Here is a 16,559-nt window from a genome sequence, read left to right on the forward strand (position 1 = left end):
AAGCGGTCCACAAATGAAAAAAAAAAAGAAAAGTAGTATGCTACTCAGAGGAAGTCTCGCGAGAAGTCCCACTGCCCCTCTCAATTCAAGGGGAGTTATTGGCATGGGAAACGTGTTTACATTGCCAAAGCAAGTGAAATAGATCATAAACAAAAGTGAAATAAACCTTCTTTTTTTACAATAAACATTCGTTCCAAACGAATAGAGACATTTCAAATGTCATATTATGGCTATAAACAATAAATAAACATAAATATGGGTTGTATTTACAATGGTGTTTGTTCTTCACTGTTTGCCCTTTTCTTGTGGCAACAGGTCACACATCTTGATGCCACCTACCTCCAGTTCATATTTTTTGTGTGGTGCACCAGGAATCAGCGCACGCACGCACACACACACACACGCAAGCACGCGCGCACACGCACGCACGCGCGCGCACACACACATACACACACACACACACACACACGTACACTACCCCAATAGAACCTACATGATGAAGATCAATGTACTTGGCTATACATGGAGAAGTTATAAAAGCCTTTTAAATGTAGTATAAAATCTAAGAACATTTTTATAAATGAGTTCCCAGGTCTAAACCAAACATGTCTTCTTCAGTTTAAATGTAAGAGAGACAGATAGTAATTATAAAAGTAAGTATAAACCTATTAAACTGTCTTGAACGATCTGAATGAAGCCTTGACATACCGGTGTGATAAATGTTAGATAACGGCAATAAAGTGAAGTGAAGCGTGATGTGCTTTCTGGTTCAAAATGGCTGCCGCTCATTACATCACCAAAGTGAAGGGAAAATCTAGAGACACAACTGATCAGCAAACCCATGTTGGATTTAGAGTGTTAAGGGGTGGGGTTTAGGGAGTTAGGATTATGGAGATGCCATTCATGTCCATTTAATCAATCGCACCCCGGTGCTTTGATAGTGGAGGAGTTGGATCTATCAGGCGCACCTCTTAAATCATCTTGAGTAACTTGGTGGAATACACACTGTACTGCATATCCCATCCATTATTAAAATCAAATAATATTTTATTAGTCACTTACACATATTTAGCAGATGTTATTGTAGTGCTATGCTTCAATGTATGCTACATTGTGAGACTTTGGCTCTTTTGGGTTCAGAGAGCAGGCTAGCTTGATACACAACAGCATCTCAAAACATTATTAAGTTCAACGTTCAAACCAATTTTAATAGATTTTCGTTGAGTCTCACTAAAGACTATGTCCAAAATGGCACCTTTTTCCAGTGCACTGCTTTCGACCAGTGCCCATAATGCTCTGGTAAAAACTGGTCAACTATATAGGGAAGCAGTATTTCACAATTTACTGGCAGGGACATGACTTGCCTTTATTTCCTGTTGTCTGTGTTAGGTGATACAGTAACTCTACACAAAGGTTTTGCATTAAATTATTACTGGATTAGTTTAATGATTACTGGAAACACAAACCTACCAGGGTCTACAAAGAGACACAATAGGTGTGTGTGTTTGCGGGGCAGTTTCCACACAATCCGAAGATGATAGACCACTTTCCCACCCTTCCTGATTCAATCATTCATATTTGTGTATTCATAAGTACCATATTGGAAGATACAATAGCCCAGATAACCTGCGTCAATGCTATCATTGACATGACACAACCAAGTTACATTGCCTGACTGTCACTGACTCCATTGTCTGAGCATAAAACTCAATAATCACATACATGAGGTGATGATGATGTGTGCATTGGTAACAGTGTTTGTTATTTTATGGTTCAAGATTGCCCATCTTGTCCCTAGTCGTTTGGTTCCAATCCATTAAATATTATGCAAAATTATGACACTTTTACATGCCTTATGACAATGGCTACATGAACCCAGGTAGGTCAGAACACACACACACACACACACACACACACACACACACACACACACACACACACACACACACACACACACACACACACACACACCCACCACACACACACGCACACACACACACATATTAATGGGTCCAAGGGTTAGACATACTGGACACGACACCCCAAGGCTAAACCCTGCCATTCAGACCTGGGGGAGCCAGATGTGTGTGTAGAGGACAGGTGGGTTTAGAGTACAGGTGTGTGTAGCGTTCAGTACACCATTCTGACAGAGAGGTACATCCACCCGTGAGTGGATCAGGACTAAGGATCGTAGAGAGAGAGAGATACCTGGACCTAGACGATCATCATCATGACCATAACCAGCATTAGCCGCTCCTGGATCTCTGGGCTAATCATCTGCCTGTTTATCACTGCTGGTGAGAATGCTTACTCTGCTGATCGGCACTTTACAATAGGAAACCAATTATTGCAGTTTAGAAGTGTTTATAACGGTTACAACATATATCATCTGTTCGATATAACAATTTATCACAGGTTATTCAATATTAACGTTTATAATGTGTTAAATATTACACTCTTTAACCGGATTGATAATACAATTTAAGAAGGTCTAATGCTGTTTATAAAATACAGTTTATAACCTGTTCAATATGACAGTTTATACAAGTCTATAACCTGATCAACAATAACAACAGGAAACACTTTCAAAATGTTGAAAACTGAAAATTGAAAACTGATAACAATCCTTCTGGATCTCTTTGCCAGCTATGTGCCTGTGGATTCACTCTGCTGATCAATAACACAGGGGTTTATGGGATTTTATCGCATGTTCAATATTCACATTTATATATTATACTTTTTGTAGAAGAGTTAGATATTAGTGTATAACCTGTTCAGTATTACAGTTTATATTATGCATTTAACCTGAACAATCTTAGTTTATGAAAGTTTATAACCTGTTCAATATTAGTTTATAACCTGTTCAATATTAGTTTATAACCTGTTCAATATTAGTTTATAACCTGTTCAATATTAGTTTATAACCTGTTCAATATTAGTTTATAACCTGTTCAATATTAGTTTATTACCTGTTCAATATTAGTTTATAACCTGTTCAATATTAGTTTATAACTTGTTCAATATTAGTTTATAACCTGTTCAATATTAGTTTATAACCTGTTCAATATTAGTTTCTGAAAGTCTATAACAGAGGTACTAAACTACCCGTCACACAACCTTACGAGGTAGTAAAGGTCCGGATGGATATTGTCATTATCGGCGTAGTCAAAAGCCCCAAACTGTTCAAATCGAATGTAATTTATCACATGCGCCGAATACAACGGGTGTAGACTTTACCATGAAATGCTTATGAACCCTTCAACTATGCAGAGGAAAAAATGATTAACATAAAGACAAATAGTAACTGACACAAGAGGAGTAAAAGACCCCTGTTATTGTCAGAAAGAACGTTTTGCATATCATTTCCTGCAATTCAACACATTTTGCCATGTCTTATGATACCTGAGTGAGTCAACAAAATCAATGTGGGCCCCCTGGGGGTTGAGGCCCCAATGGGCATCGTAATAACTACAAGACCTAGACAGCTGGTATCTAGCAGGGGCTAGTTGATCAGCTGGAAATGATAAATAGTTCTCTAAGATCTGTCAGTGAATGACATAACAAGAGGAGAACTGTACTACCACATTTTCTCAATTGAAACTACAGCCTGTCCACAAACACCTGATGCTGTAACTACATCAAATCCAGTTACACCTGATGTTGTATCTTCAGTCATTTCAGGCACAACTGATGTTGTAACTACAGCCACTCCAGTCACACCTGATGTAGTAACTATAGCCACTCCAGTCACACCTGATGTAGTAACTACAGCCACTCCAGTCACACCTGATGTTGTAACTACAGCCACTCCAGTCACACCTGATGTAGTAACTACAGCCACTCCAGTCACTCCTGATGTAGTAACTACAGCCACTCCAGTCACACCTGATGTAGTAACTATAGCCACTCCAGTCACACCTGATGTAGTAACTACAGCCACTCCAGTCACACCTGATGTAGTAACTACAGCCACTCCAGTCACACCTGATGTAGTAACTACAGCCACTCCAGATGTAGTAACTACAGCCACTCCAGTCACTCCTGATGTAGTAACTACAGCCACTTCAGTCACACCTGATGTTGTAACTACAGCCACTCCAGTCACACCTGATGTAGTAACTACAGCCACTCCAGTCACACCTGATGTTGTAACTACAGCCACTCCAGTCACACCTGATGTAGTAACTACAGCCACTCCAGTCACACCTGATGTAGTAACTATAGCCACTCCAGTCACACCTGATGTAGTAACTACAGCCACTCCAGTCACACCTGATGTAGTAACTACAGCCACTCCAGTCACACCTGATGTAGTAACTACAGCCACTCCAGTCACACCTGATGTAGTAACTACAGCCACTCCAGTCACACCTGATGTAGTAACTACAGCCACTCCAGTCACACCTGATGTAGTAACTACAGCCACTCCAGTCACTCCTGATGTAGTAACTACAGCCGCTCCAGTCACACCTGATGTAGTAACTACAGCCACTCCAGTCACACCTGATGTTGTAACTACAGCCACTCCAGTCACACCTTATGTAGTAACTACATCCACTCCAGTCACACCTGATGTAGTAACTACAGCCACTCCAGTCACACCTGATGTAGTAACTACAGCCACTCCAGTCACACCCTGATGTAGTAACTACAGCCACTCCAGTCACACCTGATGTAGTAACTACAGCCACTCCAGTCACACCTGATGTAGTAACTACATCCACTCCAGTCACACCTGATGTAGTAACTACAGCCACTCCAGTCACACCTGATGTAGTAACTACAGCCACTCCAGTCACACCTGATGTTGTAACTACAGCCACTCCAGTCACACCTGATGTAGTAACTACAGCCACTCCAGTCACACCTGATGTAGTAACTACAGCCACTCCAGTCACACCTGATGTTGTAACTACAGCCACTCCAGTCACACCTGATGTTGTAACTACAGCCACTCCAGTCACACCTGATGGTGTAACTACAGCCACTCCAGTCACACCTGATGTATTAACTACAGCCACTCCAGTCACTCCTGATGTAGTAACTACAGCCACTCCAGTCACACCTGATGTAGTAACTACAGCCACTCCAGTCACACCTGATGTTGTAACTACAGCCACTCCAGTCACACCTGATGTAGTAACTACAGCCACTCCAGTCACACCTGATGTAGTAACTACAGCCACTCCAGTCACACCTGATGTAGTAACTACAGCCACTCCAGTCACACCTGATGTTGTAACTACAGCCACTCCAGTCACACCTGATGTAGTAACTACAGCCACTCCAGTCACACCTGATGTAGTAACTACAGCCACTCCAGTCACACCTGATGTAGTAACTACAGCCACTCCAGTCACACCTGATGTTGTAACTACAGCCACTCCAGTCACACCTGATGTAGTAACTACAGCCACTCCAGTCACACCTGATGTAGTAACTACAGCCACTCCAGTCACACCTGATGTTGTACCTACAGCCACTCCAGTCACACCTGATGTTGTAACTACAGCCACTCCAGTCACACCTGATGTAGTAACTACAGCCACTCCAGTCACACCTGATGTTGTAACTACAGCCACTCCAGTCACACCTGATGTAGTAACTACAGCCACTCCAGTCACACCTGATGTTGTAACTACAGCCACTCCAGTCACACCTGATGTAGTAACTACAGCCACTCCAGTCACACCTGATGTAGTAACTACAGCCACTCCAGTCACACCTGATGTTGTAACTACAGCCACTCCAGTCACACCTGATGTAGTAACTACAGCCACTCCAGTCACTCCTGATGTAGTAACTACAGCCACTCCAGTCACACCTGATGTAGTAACTACAGCCACTCCAGTCACACCTGATGTAGTAACTACAGCCACTCCAGTCACACCCGATGTAGTAACTACAGCCACTCCAGTCACACCTGATGTTGTAACTACAGCCACTCCAGTCACACCTGATGTAGTAACTACAGCCACTCCAGTCACTCCTGATGTAGTAACTACAGCCACTCCAGTCACACCTGATGTAGTAACTATAGCCACTCCAGTCACACCTGATGTAGTAACTACAGCCACTCCAGTCACACCTGATGTAGTAACTACAGCCACTCCAGTCACACCTGATGTAGTAACTACAGCCACTCCAGATGTAGTAACTACAGCCACTCCAGTCACTCCTGATGTAGTAACTACAGCCACTTCAGTCACACCTGATGTTGTAACTACAGCCACTCCAGTCACACCTGATGTAGTAACTACAGCCACTCCAGTCACACCTGATGTTGTAACTACAGCCACTCCAGTCACACCTGATGTAGTAACTACAGCCACTCCAGTCACACCTGATGTAGTAACTATAGCCACTCCAGTCACACCTGATGTAGTAACTACAGCCACTCCAGTCACACCTGATGTAGTAACTACAGCCACTCCAGTCACACCTGATGTAGTAACTACAGCCACTCCAGTCACACCTGATGTAGTAACTACAGCCACTCCAGTCACACCTGATGTAGTAACTACAGCCACTCCAGTCACACCTGATGTAGTAACTACAGCCACTCCAGTCACTCCTGATGTAGTAACTACAGCCGCTCCAGTCACACCTGATGTAGTAACTACAGCCACTCCAGTCACACCTGATGTTGTAACTACAGCCACTCCAGTCACACCTTATGTAGTAACTACATCCACTCCAGTCACACCTGATGTAGTAACTACAGCCACTCCAGTCACACCTGATGTAGTAACTACAGCCACTCCAGTCACACCTGATGTAGTAACTACAGCCACTCCAGTCACACCTGATGTAGTAACTACAGCCACTCCAGTCACACCTGATGTAGTAACTACATCCACTCCAGTCACACCTGATGTAGTAACTACAGCCACTCCAGTCACACCTGATGTAGTAACTACAGCCACTCCAGTCACACCTGATGTTGTAACTACAGCCACTCCAGTCACACCTGATGTAGTAACTACAGCCACTCCAGTCACACCTGATGTAGTAACTACAGCCACTCCAGTCACACCTGATGTTGTAACTACAGCCACTCCAGTCACACCTGATGTTGTAACTACAGCCACTCCAGTCACACCTGATGGTGTAACTACAGCCACTCCAGTCACACCTGATGTATTAACTACAGCCACTCCAGTCACTCCTGATGTAGTAACTACAGCCACTCCAGTCACACCTGATGTTGTAACTACAGCCACTCCAGTCACACCTGATGTTGTAACTACAGCCACTCCAGTCACACCTGATGTAGTAACTACAGCCACTCCAGTCACACCTGATGTAGTAACTACAGCCACTCCAGTCACACCTGATGTTGTAACTACAGCCACTCCAGTCACACCTGATGTTGTAACTACAGCCACTCCAGTCACACCTGATGTAGTAACTACAGCCACTCCAGTCACACCTGATGTAGTAACTACAGCCACTCCAGTCACACCTGATGTTCTAACTACAGCCACTCCAGTCACACCTGATGTAGTAACTACAGCCACTCCAGTCACACCTGATGTAGTAACTACAGCCACTCCAGTCACACCTGATGTTGTACCTACAGCCACTCCAGTCACACCTGATGTTGTAACTACAGCCACTCCAGTCACACCTGATGTAGTAACTACAGCCACTCCAGTCACACCTGATGTTGTAACTACAGCCACTCCAGTCACACCTGATGTAGTAACTACAGCCACTCCAGTCACACCTGATGTTGTAACTACAGCCACTCCAGTCACACCTGATGTAGTAACTACAGCCACTCCAGTCACACCTGATGTAGTAACTACAGCCACTCCAGTCACACCTGATGTTGTAACTACAGCCACTCCAGTCACACCTGATGTAGTAACTACAGCCACTCCAGTCACTCCTGATGTAGTAACTACAGCCACTCCAGTCACACCTGATGTAGTAACTACAGCCACTCCAGTCACACCTGATGTAGTAACTACAGCCACTCCAGTCACACCCGATGTAGTAACTACAGCCACTCCAGTCACACCTGATGTAGTAACTACAGCCACTCCAGTCACACCCGATGTTGTAACTACAGCCACTTCAGTCACACCTGATGTAGTAACTACAGTCAACTCAGAAACACTCGATGTTGTAACTACAGCCAATCAAGGCACTTGTGATTTTGTAACTACAGCCTATCTAGGCACACCCGATATTGTATCTACAGCCGATCCAGGCACTCGTCATGTTGTAACTACAGTCGATTCAGGACCTACTCATGCTGGAACTACAGCCGATCTAGTAACTACTGATGATGGAACTACAGCCGGACCAGGTAGTGCTGATGCTGGAACTACAGCCGGACCAGGTAGTGCTGATGCCGGAACTACAGCCGGACCAGGTAGTGCTGATGCTGGAACTACAGCCGGACCAGGTAGTGCTGATGCCGGAACTACAGCCGGACCAGGTACTTCTGATGCTGGAACTACAGCCGATCCAGGTACTTCTGATGCTGGAACTACAGCCGATCCAGGTACTTCTGATGCTGGAACTACAGCCGGATCCAGGTAGTGCTGATGCTGGAACTACAGCCGGACCAGGTAGTGCTGATGAACCGGAACCAGGTAGTGCTGATGCCGGAACTACAGCCGGACCAGGTACTTCTGATGCTGGAACTACAGCCGGACCAGGTACTTCTGATGCTGGAACTACAGCCGGACCAGGTACTGCTGATGCTGGAACTACAGCCGGACCAAGTACTGCTGATGCTGGAACTACAGCTGGACCAGGTAGTGCTGATGCTGGAACTACAGCCAGATCAGGTACTGCTGATGCTGGAACTACAGCCGGACCAGGTAGTGCTGATGCCGGAACTACAGCCGGACCAGGTACTGCTGATGCTGGAACTACAGCCGGACCAAGTACTGCTGATGCTGGAACTACAGCCGGACCAGGTAGTGCTGATGCTGGAACTACAGCCAGACCAGGTACTTCTGATGCTGGAACTACAGCCGATCCAGGTACTTCTGATGCTGGAACTACAGCCGATCCAGGTACTTCTGATGCTGGAACTACAGCCGGACCAGGTAGTGCTGATGCTGGAACTACAGCCGGACCAGGTAGTGCTGATGCCGGAACTACAGCCGGACCAGGTACTTCTGATGCTGGAACTACAGCCGGACCAGGTACTTCTGATGCTGGAACTACAGCCGGACCAGGTACTGCTGATGCTGGAACTACAGCCGGACCAAGTACTGCTGATGCTGGAACTACAGCCGGACCAGGTAGTGCTGATGCTGGAACTACAGCCAGATCAGGTACTGCTGATGCTGGAACTACAGCCGGACCAGGTAGTGCTGATGCCGGAACTACAGCCGGACCAGGTACTGCTGATGCTGGAACTACAGCCGGACCAAGTACTGCTGATGCTGGAACTACAGCCGGACCAGGTAGTGCTGATGCTGGAACTACAGCCAGATCAGGTACTGCTGATGCTGGAACTACAGCCGGACCAGGTAGTGCTGATGCCGGAACTACAGCCGGACCAGGTACTGCTGATGCTGGAACTACAGCCGGACCAAGTACTGCTGATGCTGGAACTACAGCCAGACCAGGTAGTGCTGATGCCGGAACTACAGCCAGACCAGGTACTGCTGATGCTGGAACTACAGCCGGACCAGGTAGTGCTGATGCCGGAACTACAGCCGGACCAGGTACTACTGATGCTGGAACTACAGCCGGACCAGGTAGTGCTGATGCTGGAACTACAGCCAGACCAGGTACTGCTGATGCTGGAACTACAGCCGGACCAGGTAGTGCTGATGCCGGAACTACAGCCGGACCAGGTAGTGCTGATGCTGGAACTTTTGCATCTCTCTCTCTCTCTCTCTCTCTCTCTAATAAATTGATGAGAAATGTGTGTGTGTCTGTGCCTGTGGTAGTGGTAGTGAGTAAGTGTGCGTGGTGTGGTGTGTGTGCGTGTTCCTGTGCAAAGTTGACCGATACTGCTGAGTTAGAGGGAGGGAGATATATTTTCTAATTAAGGAGAGAGCCTAGACTTACCCTGACAGCACGCCTGCCCTCTCCTTTCTGCTGACGGCACGCTGCGAAACACATCGCTAAAACACTAACATTCTTGTCCTTCAGAAACACACATCCATAGTCACATACACACACACAAACTTTCCTCTCTTATTTCATTTGCATTTCCTTTTAGCTACAATCACGCATACTACTTCTCAAACCCGTACTAGCAATTTTGGGATCTGTGTTGAAACGTATCTATAGCAGAACAGCAATAATCAAATGCTCAGATGTATTTACAGAACTTCTGATCATTTTCTTGCCTTAGTACTTGACTTACAGTGCATTCAGAAAGTATTCAGACCCCTTCACTTTTTCCACATTTTTTATGTTACAGTCTTATACTAAAATACATTAAATAGTTTTTTCCCCTCATCAATCTACACGCAGTACCCCATAATTACAAAGCAAAAACAGTTTTTGTATTTGGGGAGTTTCTCCCATTCTTCTCTACAGATCCTTTCAAGTTCTGTCAGGTTGGATGGGGAGCGTCGCCGCACAGCTATTTTCAGGTCTCTCCAGAGATGTTCGATCGGGATCAAGACCGGCTCTGGCTGGGCCACTCAAGGACATTTAGAGACATGTCCTGAAGCCATTCCTCTGTTGTCTTGGCTGTATGCTTAGGGTCGTTGTCCTGTTGGAAGGTGAACCTTCGCCCCAGTCGGAGGTCCTGAGCGCTCTGGAGCAGGTTTTCATCAATAAACTCTCTGTACTTTGCTCCATTCATCTTTCCCTCGATCCTGACTAGTCTCCCAGTCCCTGCAGCTGAAAAACATCCCCACAGCATGATGCTGCCACCACCATGCTTCACCGAAGGGATGGTGCCACGTTTTCTCCGGACGTGGCTCTTGGCATTCAGGCCAAAGAGTTCAATTTTGGTTTCATCAGACCAGATATTCTCTTTTCTCATAGGGCGAGAGTCTTTTACTGAGGAGTGGCTTCTGTCTGGCCACTCTACCATAATGCCCTGGTTGGTGGAGTGCTGCAGAGATTGTTGTCCTTCTGGAAAGTTCTCCCATCTCCACAGAAGAACTCTGGAGCTCTGTCAGAGTGACCATCGGGTTTTTGGTCACCTCCCTGACCAAGGCACTTCTCCTCCGATTGCTTAGTTTGGCTGGACGGCCAGCTCTAGGAAGAGTCTTGGTGGATCCAAACTTCTTCCATTTAAGAATTATGGAGGCCACTGTGTTCTTGGGGACCTCCAATGCTACAAAAATGTTTTGGTACCCTTCCCCAGATCTGTGCCTTGACACAATCCTGTCTTGGAGCTCTACGGACAATTCCTTCGACCTCGGCTTGGTTTTTGCTCTGACATGAACTGTCAACTGTAGGACCTTAAATAGGCAGGTGTGTGCCTTTCCAAGTTATGTCCAATCAATTGAATTTACCACAGCCGGACTCCAATCAAGTTGTAGAAACATATTCAGGGTGATGAATGGAAACAGGATGCACCTGAGCTCAATTTCAAGTCTCATCGAAAAGGGTCTGAATACTTATGTAAATAAGGTATTTCTGTTTTTTTATTTTTAATAAATTTGTCTAAAACCATGTTTTTGCTTTGTCATTATGGGGTATTGTGTGTAGATTGATGAGAAAAAACATTTATTTAATCCATTTTAGAATAAGGCTGTACATTAAAATGTTTGGAAAAAGTGAAGGGGTCTAAATACTTTCCAAATGCACTGTACATATCTTAGATGATTTATTCCGAGTCTGATCAATTCCACAATAAAACATTACTGACTGTCTGGATTTGTAGACAGTCAGGTGTTGTCGTGCCCTCTTCGTGACTGTCTTGGTGTGTTTGGACCATGATAGTTTGTTGCTGATGTGGACACCAAGGAATTTTAAACTCTCGACCCGCTCCACTATAGCCCCGTCGATGTTAATGGGGTCCTGTTCGGCCCTCCTTTCCTGTAGTTCACGATCAGCTCCTTTGTCTTGTTTACATTGAGGGAGAGGTTGTTATCCTGGCACCACACTGCCAGGTCTCTGACCTCCTCCATATAGGCTGTCTCATCGTTGTCGGTGATCAGGCCTACCTGTTGTGTCTTCAGCAAACTTAATGATGGTGTTGGAGTCGTGCTTGGCCACGCAGTCATGAACAGGGAGTACAGGAAGGGACTACGCATGGTGGGTGAACCGGGAGTACAGGAGGGGACTAAGCACGCACCCCTGAGGGGCTCCAGTGTTGAGGATCAGCGTGGCAGACGTGTTGTTGTCTACCCTAACCACCTGGGGGAGGCCCGTCAGAAAGTCCATGATCCAGTTGCAGAGGGAGGTGTTTAGTCCCAGGGTCCTTAGCTTAGTGATGAGATTTGTGAGCACTATGGTGTTGAACGCTGAGCTGTAGTCGATGAACAGCATTCTCATATATGTGTTCCTTTTGTCCAGGTGGGAAAGTGAGAGAAAGCAAGAGAGAGGGAGGGAGGTAGGGAGGGTATGGAGGCCATATTTCTACCCTGGCTGTGCCTTTAGTGGTTCTGTTTTAATCAGCAGCGGCCCCATCAGCACCATGGGATCCATATATCTACAGCCCTTGCTCTAAGAGTGGTGGTCTGGGGAGAGGGATGGAGGGATGGGGTAGAAAAGGGGAGGCGGGGAGGGAGAGAAAGAGCCCTGTCAGAGACAGTGAGAAAGAGAGGGAGGGAGAGGAGGGACGGAAGGAGAAAAATAGCTTCCTTAGGGTAAGAGGGAGGTAGGGAGAGAAGGAGGGATGCAGAGGGAGGTGGGGAGAGAAGGAGGGAGAGAGAAATAACCTCCTCAGGATAAGAGGGAGGTGGGGAGGGAAGCAGAGGGAGAGAGAGAAATAACTTCCTCAGGGTAAGAGGGAGGTGGGGAGGGATGCAGAGGTAGAGAGAGAAATAACTTTCTCAGGGTAAGAGGGAGGTAGTGAGGGAAGCAGAGGTAGAGAGAGAAATAACTTTCTCAGGGTAAGAGGGAGGTGGGGAGGGAAGCAGAGGGAGAGAGATAAATAACTTTCTCAGGGTAAGAGGGAGGCAGGGATGGTTAAAGGCATGTGTGCTGATCCAGAGCTATTATCTAATTGCTGTTTCTATACTGATTGGCTGAATACACCGATCTCTCTCTCTCTCTCTCGCTCTCTCTCTCTCTCTCGCTCTCTCTCTCTCTCTCTCCTACCTTTGACCTTATCTCTTGCTCTCCTCCCTTTCTCATTTGCCACCTTTCTTGCACTGTCTCTTTCCTCCCCTCGCTGTTGCACCATCCAGCTCTCTCTTCCTCCCCCTCTTATTGCTCCAGCACCACTAGTCCTCCCTCCTGCCCTCTCTGTTCATCCTTGACTAACCTACTGCAAATGAAGGATGACGATGTCTTGTTACTGTAGCACTGGGAATCTTATGACATAGAATCATTACAATTTCCATGTGGTGATACAGATGATGAATATAGGTAGCTAGATAGATAAATCTAATGTTATTTGTCACATACACATGGTTAGCAGATGTTAATGCGAGTGTAGCAAAATGCTTGTGCTTCTAGTTCAAACCATGCAGTAATATCTAACAAGTAATCTAACCTAACAATCTAACCTAACAATTTCACAACAACTAGCTTATAACATAAAAATACATAAAGATATATGAATGAGTGATGGCTGAATAGACAGACAGACAGACAGACAGACAGACAGACAGACAGACAGACAGACAGACAGACAGACAGACAGACAGACAGACAGACAGACAGACAGACAGACAGAGACAAATATGAGAAATAGACAGATAATTAGGTACAGCCTTGTTCTAAAATGGATAAAATATATTTGTTTTTTTTTTGCTACGAGATTAGAAATTGAGCTCAGGTGCATCTTATTTCCATTGATCATCCTTGAGATATTTCTACAACTTCAATGGAGTCCACCTGTGGTAAATTCAATTGATTGGACATGATTTGGAAAGGCACATGCCTGTCTATATAAGGTCCCACAGTTGACAGTGACTGTCAGAGCAAAAACCATGCCATGAGGGTGAAAAAATAGTCAGAAGAGATCCGAGACAGGATTGTGTCAAGGCACAGATCTGGGAAAGGGTACCAAAACATTTCTGCAGCATTGAAAGTCCCCAAGAACACAGTGACCTCCATCATTCTTAAATGGAAGAAGTTTGGAACCACCAACGCTCTTCCTACAGCTGGCCGACCGGCCAAACTGAGAAATAGGGGGAGAAGGGCCTTGGTCAGGGAGGTGACCCGAGAACCCAATGGTCAATCTGACAGAGCTCCAGAGTTCCTCTGTGGTGGGAGAAACTTCAAGAAGGACAACCATCCCTGCAGCATTCCACCAATCAGCCTTTTATGGTAGTGGCCAGAGGGAAGTCACTCCTCAGCAACAGGCACATGACAGCCCACTTGGAGTTTGCCAAAATGGACCTAAAAAAACGTCAAGTGATGTTTTTTCAGCAGCAGGGACTTGGAGACTAGTCAGGATTGAAGGAAAGATGAATGGAGTAAAGTACAGTGAGATCCTTGACGAACCTGCTCTGAACGCTCAGGACCTCAGACTGGGGTGAAGGTTCACCTTCCATCAGGAAGGACACAGATAAGACAACGCAGAAGTGGCTTCGGGACAAGTCTCTGGATGTCCTTGAGAGGCCCAGCCAGAGCCCGGACTTGAACTCGATCAAACGTCTCTGGAGAGACCTGAAAAAAGCTGTGCAGCGACGCTCCCCATCCAACCTGACAGAGCTTGAGAGGATCTGCAAAGAAGAATGGGAGAAACTTTCCAAATAGAGGTGTGCCAAGCTTGTAGCGTCAAACCCAAGAAGACTGTAATCGCTGCCAAAGGTTCTTCAACAAAGTACTGACTAAAAAGGTCTGAATACTTATGTAAAATTATCTTTTGGGTTTGTCACTATGGGGTATTGTGTGTAAAAAACAACAATTTAATCAATTTTAGAATAAGGCTATGACGTGGAAAAAGTCAAGGGGTCTGAATACTTTACGAATGCATTGTAGGTAGATATATATATATATATATATATACTGTAGTATCAGTGAAAAGTTTGGACACACCTACTCAAGTGTTTGACTTTATTTTTACTATTTTCTACATTGTAGAATAACAGTAAAGACATCAAAACTATGAAATAACACATACGGAATAATGTAGTAACCAAAAAAGTGTTAAACAAATCAAAATATATTTTATATTTGAGATTCTTCAAAGTAGCCACCCTTTGCCTTGATGACAGCTTTGCACACTCTTGGTATTCTCTCAATCAGCTTCATGAGGTAGTCATCTGTAATGCATTTCAATTAACAGGTGCACCTTGTTAAAAGTTAATTTGTGGAATTTCTTCCCTTTTTAATGCGTTTGAGCCAATCAGTTGTGTTGTGACAAGGAAGGGATGTTTTATAGAAAATAGCCCTATTTTGTAAAAGACCAAGTCCATATTATGGCAAGAACAGCTTGCAAAAAGCAAAGAGAAACGACAGTCATTCATTACTTTAAGACATGAAGATCAGTCAATGCAGAACATTTCAAGAACTTTGAAAGTTTTTTCAAGTGCAGTCGCAAAAACCATCAAGCGTTATAATGAAACCAGCTCCCATGAGGACCGCCACAGGAAAGGAAGACCCAGAGTTACCTCTGCTGCAGATGATAAGTTCATTAGAGTTAACTGTACCCAGATTGCAGTCCAAATAAATGCTTCACAGAGTTAAAGTAACAGACACATCTCAACATCAACTGCTCAGAGGAGACTACGTGAATCAGGCCTTCATGGTGGAATTGCTGCAAAGAAAACACTACTAAAGGACACCAATAAGAGGAAGAGACTTGCTTGGGCCAAGAAATACGAGAAATGGACATTAGACAGGTGGAAATCTGTCCTTTGGTCTGATGAGTCCAAATTTGAGATTTTTGGTTCTGACCGCCGTGTCTTTGTGAGATGCATAGTAGGTGAATGGATGATCTCCACACGTGTGGTTGCCACTGTCAAGCATGGAGGAGGAGGTGTAATGGTGTAGGGGCGTTTTGCTGATGACACTATCAGTGATTTATTTAGAATTCAAGGCACACTTAACCAGCATGGCTACCACAGCATTCTGCAATGATACGCCATCCCATCTGGTTTGCGCTTAGTGGGACTATGATTTATTTTTCCACAGGACAATGACCAACACACCTCCAGGCTATTTAAGGGCAATTTGACCAAGAAGGACAGTGATAGAGTGCTGCATCAGATGACCTGGCCTCCACAATCACCCAACCTCAATCCAATTGAGATGGTTTGGGATGAGTTGGACCGCAGAGTGAAGGAAAACCAGCCAACAAGTGCTCAGCATATGTGGGAAGTCCTTCAAGACTATTAGAAAAGCATTCCTCATGAAGCTGGTAGAGTGAATGTGTAGAGTGTGCAAAGCTGTCATCAAGGCTTCTTTTAAGAATCTCAATTGTAAATTGTATTTTACATTTAATTTGTTTAACACTTTTTTGGTTACTACATCATTCCATATGTGTTATTTCATAGTGT

At 45.0% G+C, this 16,559-nt stretch overlaps 1 protein-coding gene across 1 annotated transcript in view; it reads left to right on the top strand.

Annotated features, from left to right (window-relative positions):
• The first annotated feature begins 8,296 nt into the window (after positions 1 to 8,296).
• Positions 8,297 to 16,559, top strand: part of muc3a (mucin 3A, cell surface associated) — a 36,696-nt gene continuing 28,433 nt past the window's right edge. The window contains exons 1-2 of the mRNA XM_065026023.1: positions 8,297 to 8,449; positions 8,550 to 9,827. Of these exons, the coding sequence (XP_064882095.1) occupies positions 8,297 to 8,449; positions 8,550 to 9,827 (1,431 nt within the window). The remainder of the gene's footprint in view (positions 8,450 to 8,549; positions 9,828 to 16,559) is intronic.

The sequence above is a fragment of the Oncorhynchus nerka genome, linkage group LG12 (assembly GCF_034236695.1).
Source record: "Oncorhynchus nerka isolate Pitt River linkage group LG12, Oner_Uvic_2.0, whole genome shotgun sequence".
NCBI lineage: Eukaryota > Metazoa > Chordata > Actinopteri > Salmoniformes > Salmonidae > Oncorhynchus > Oncorhynchus nerka.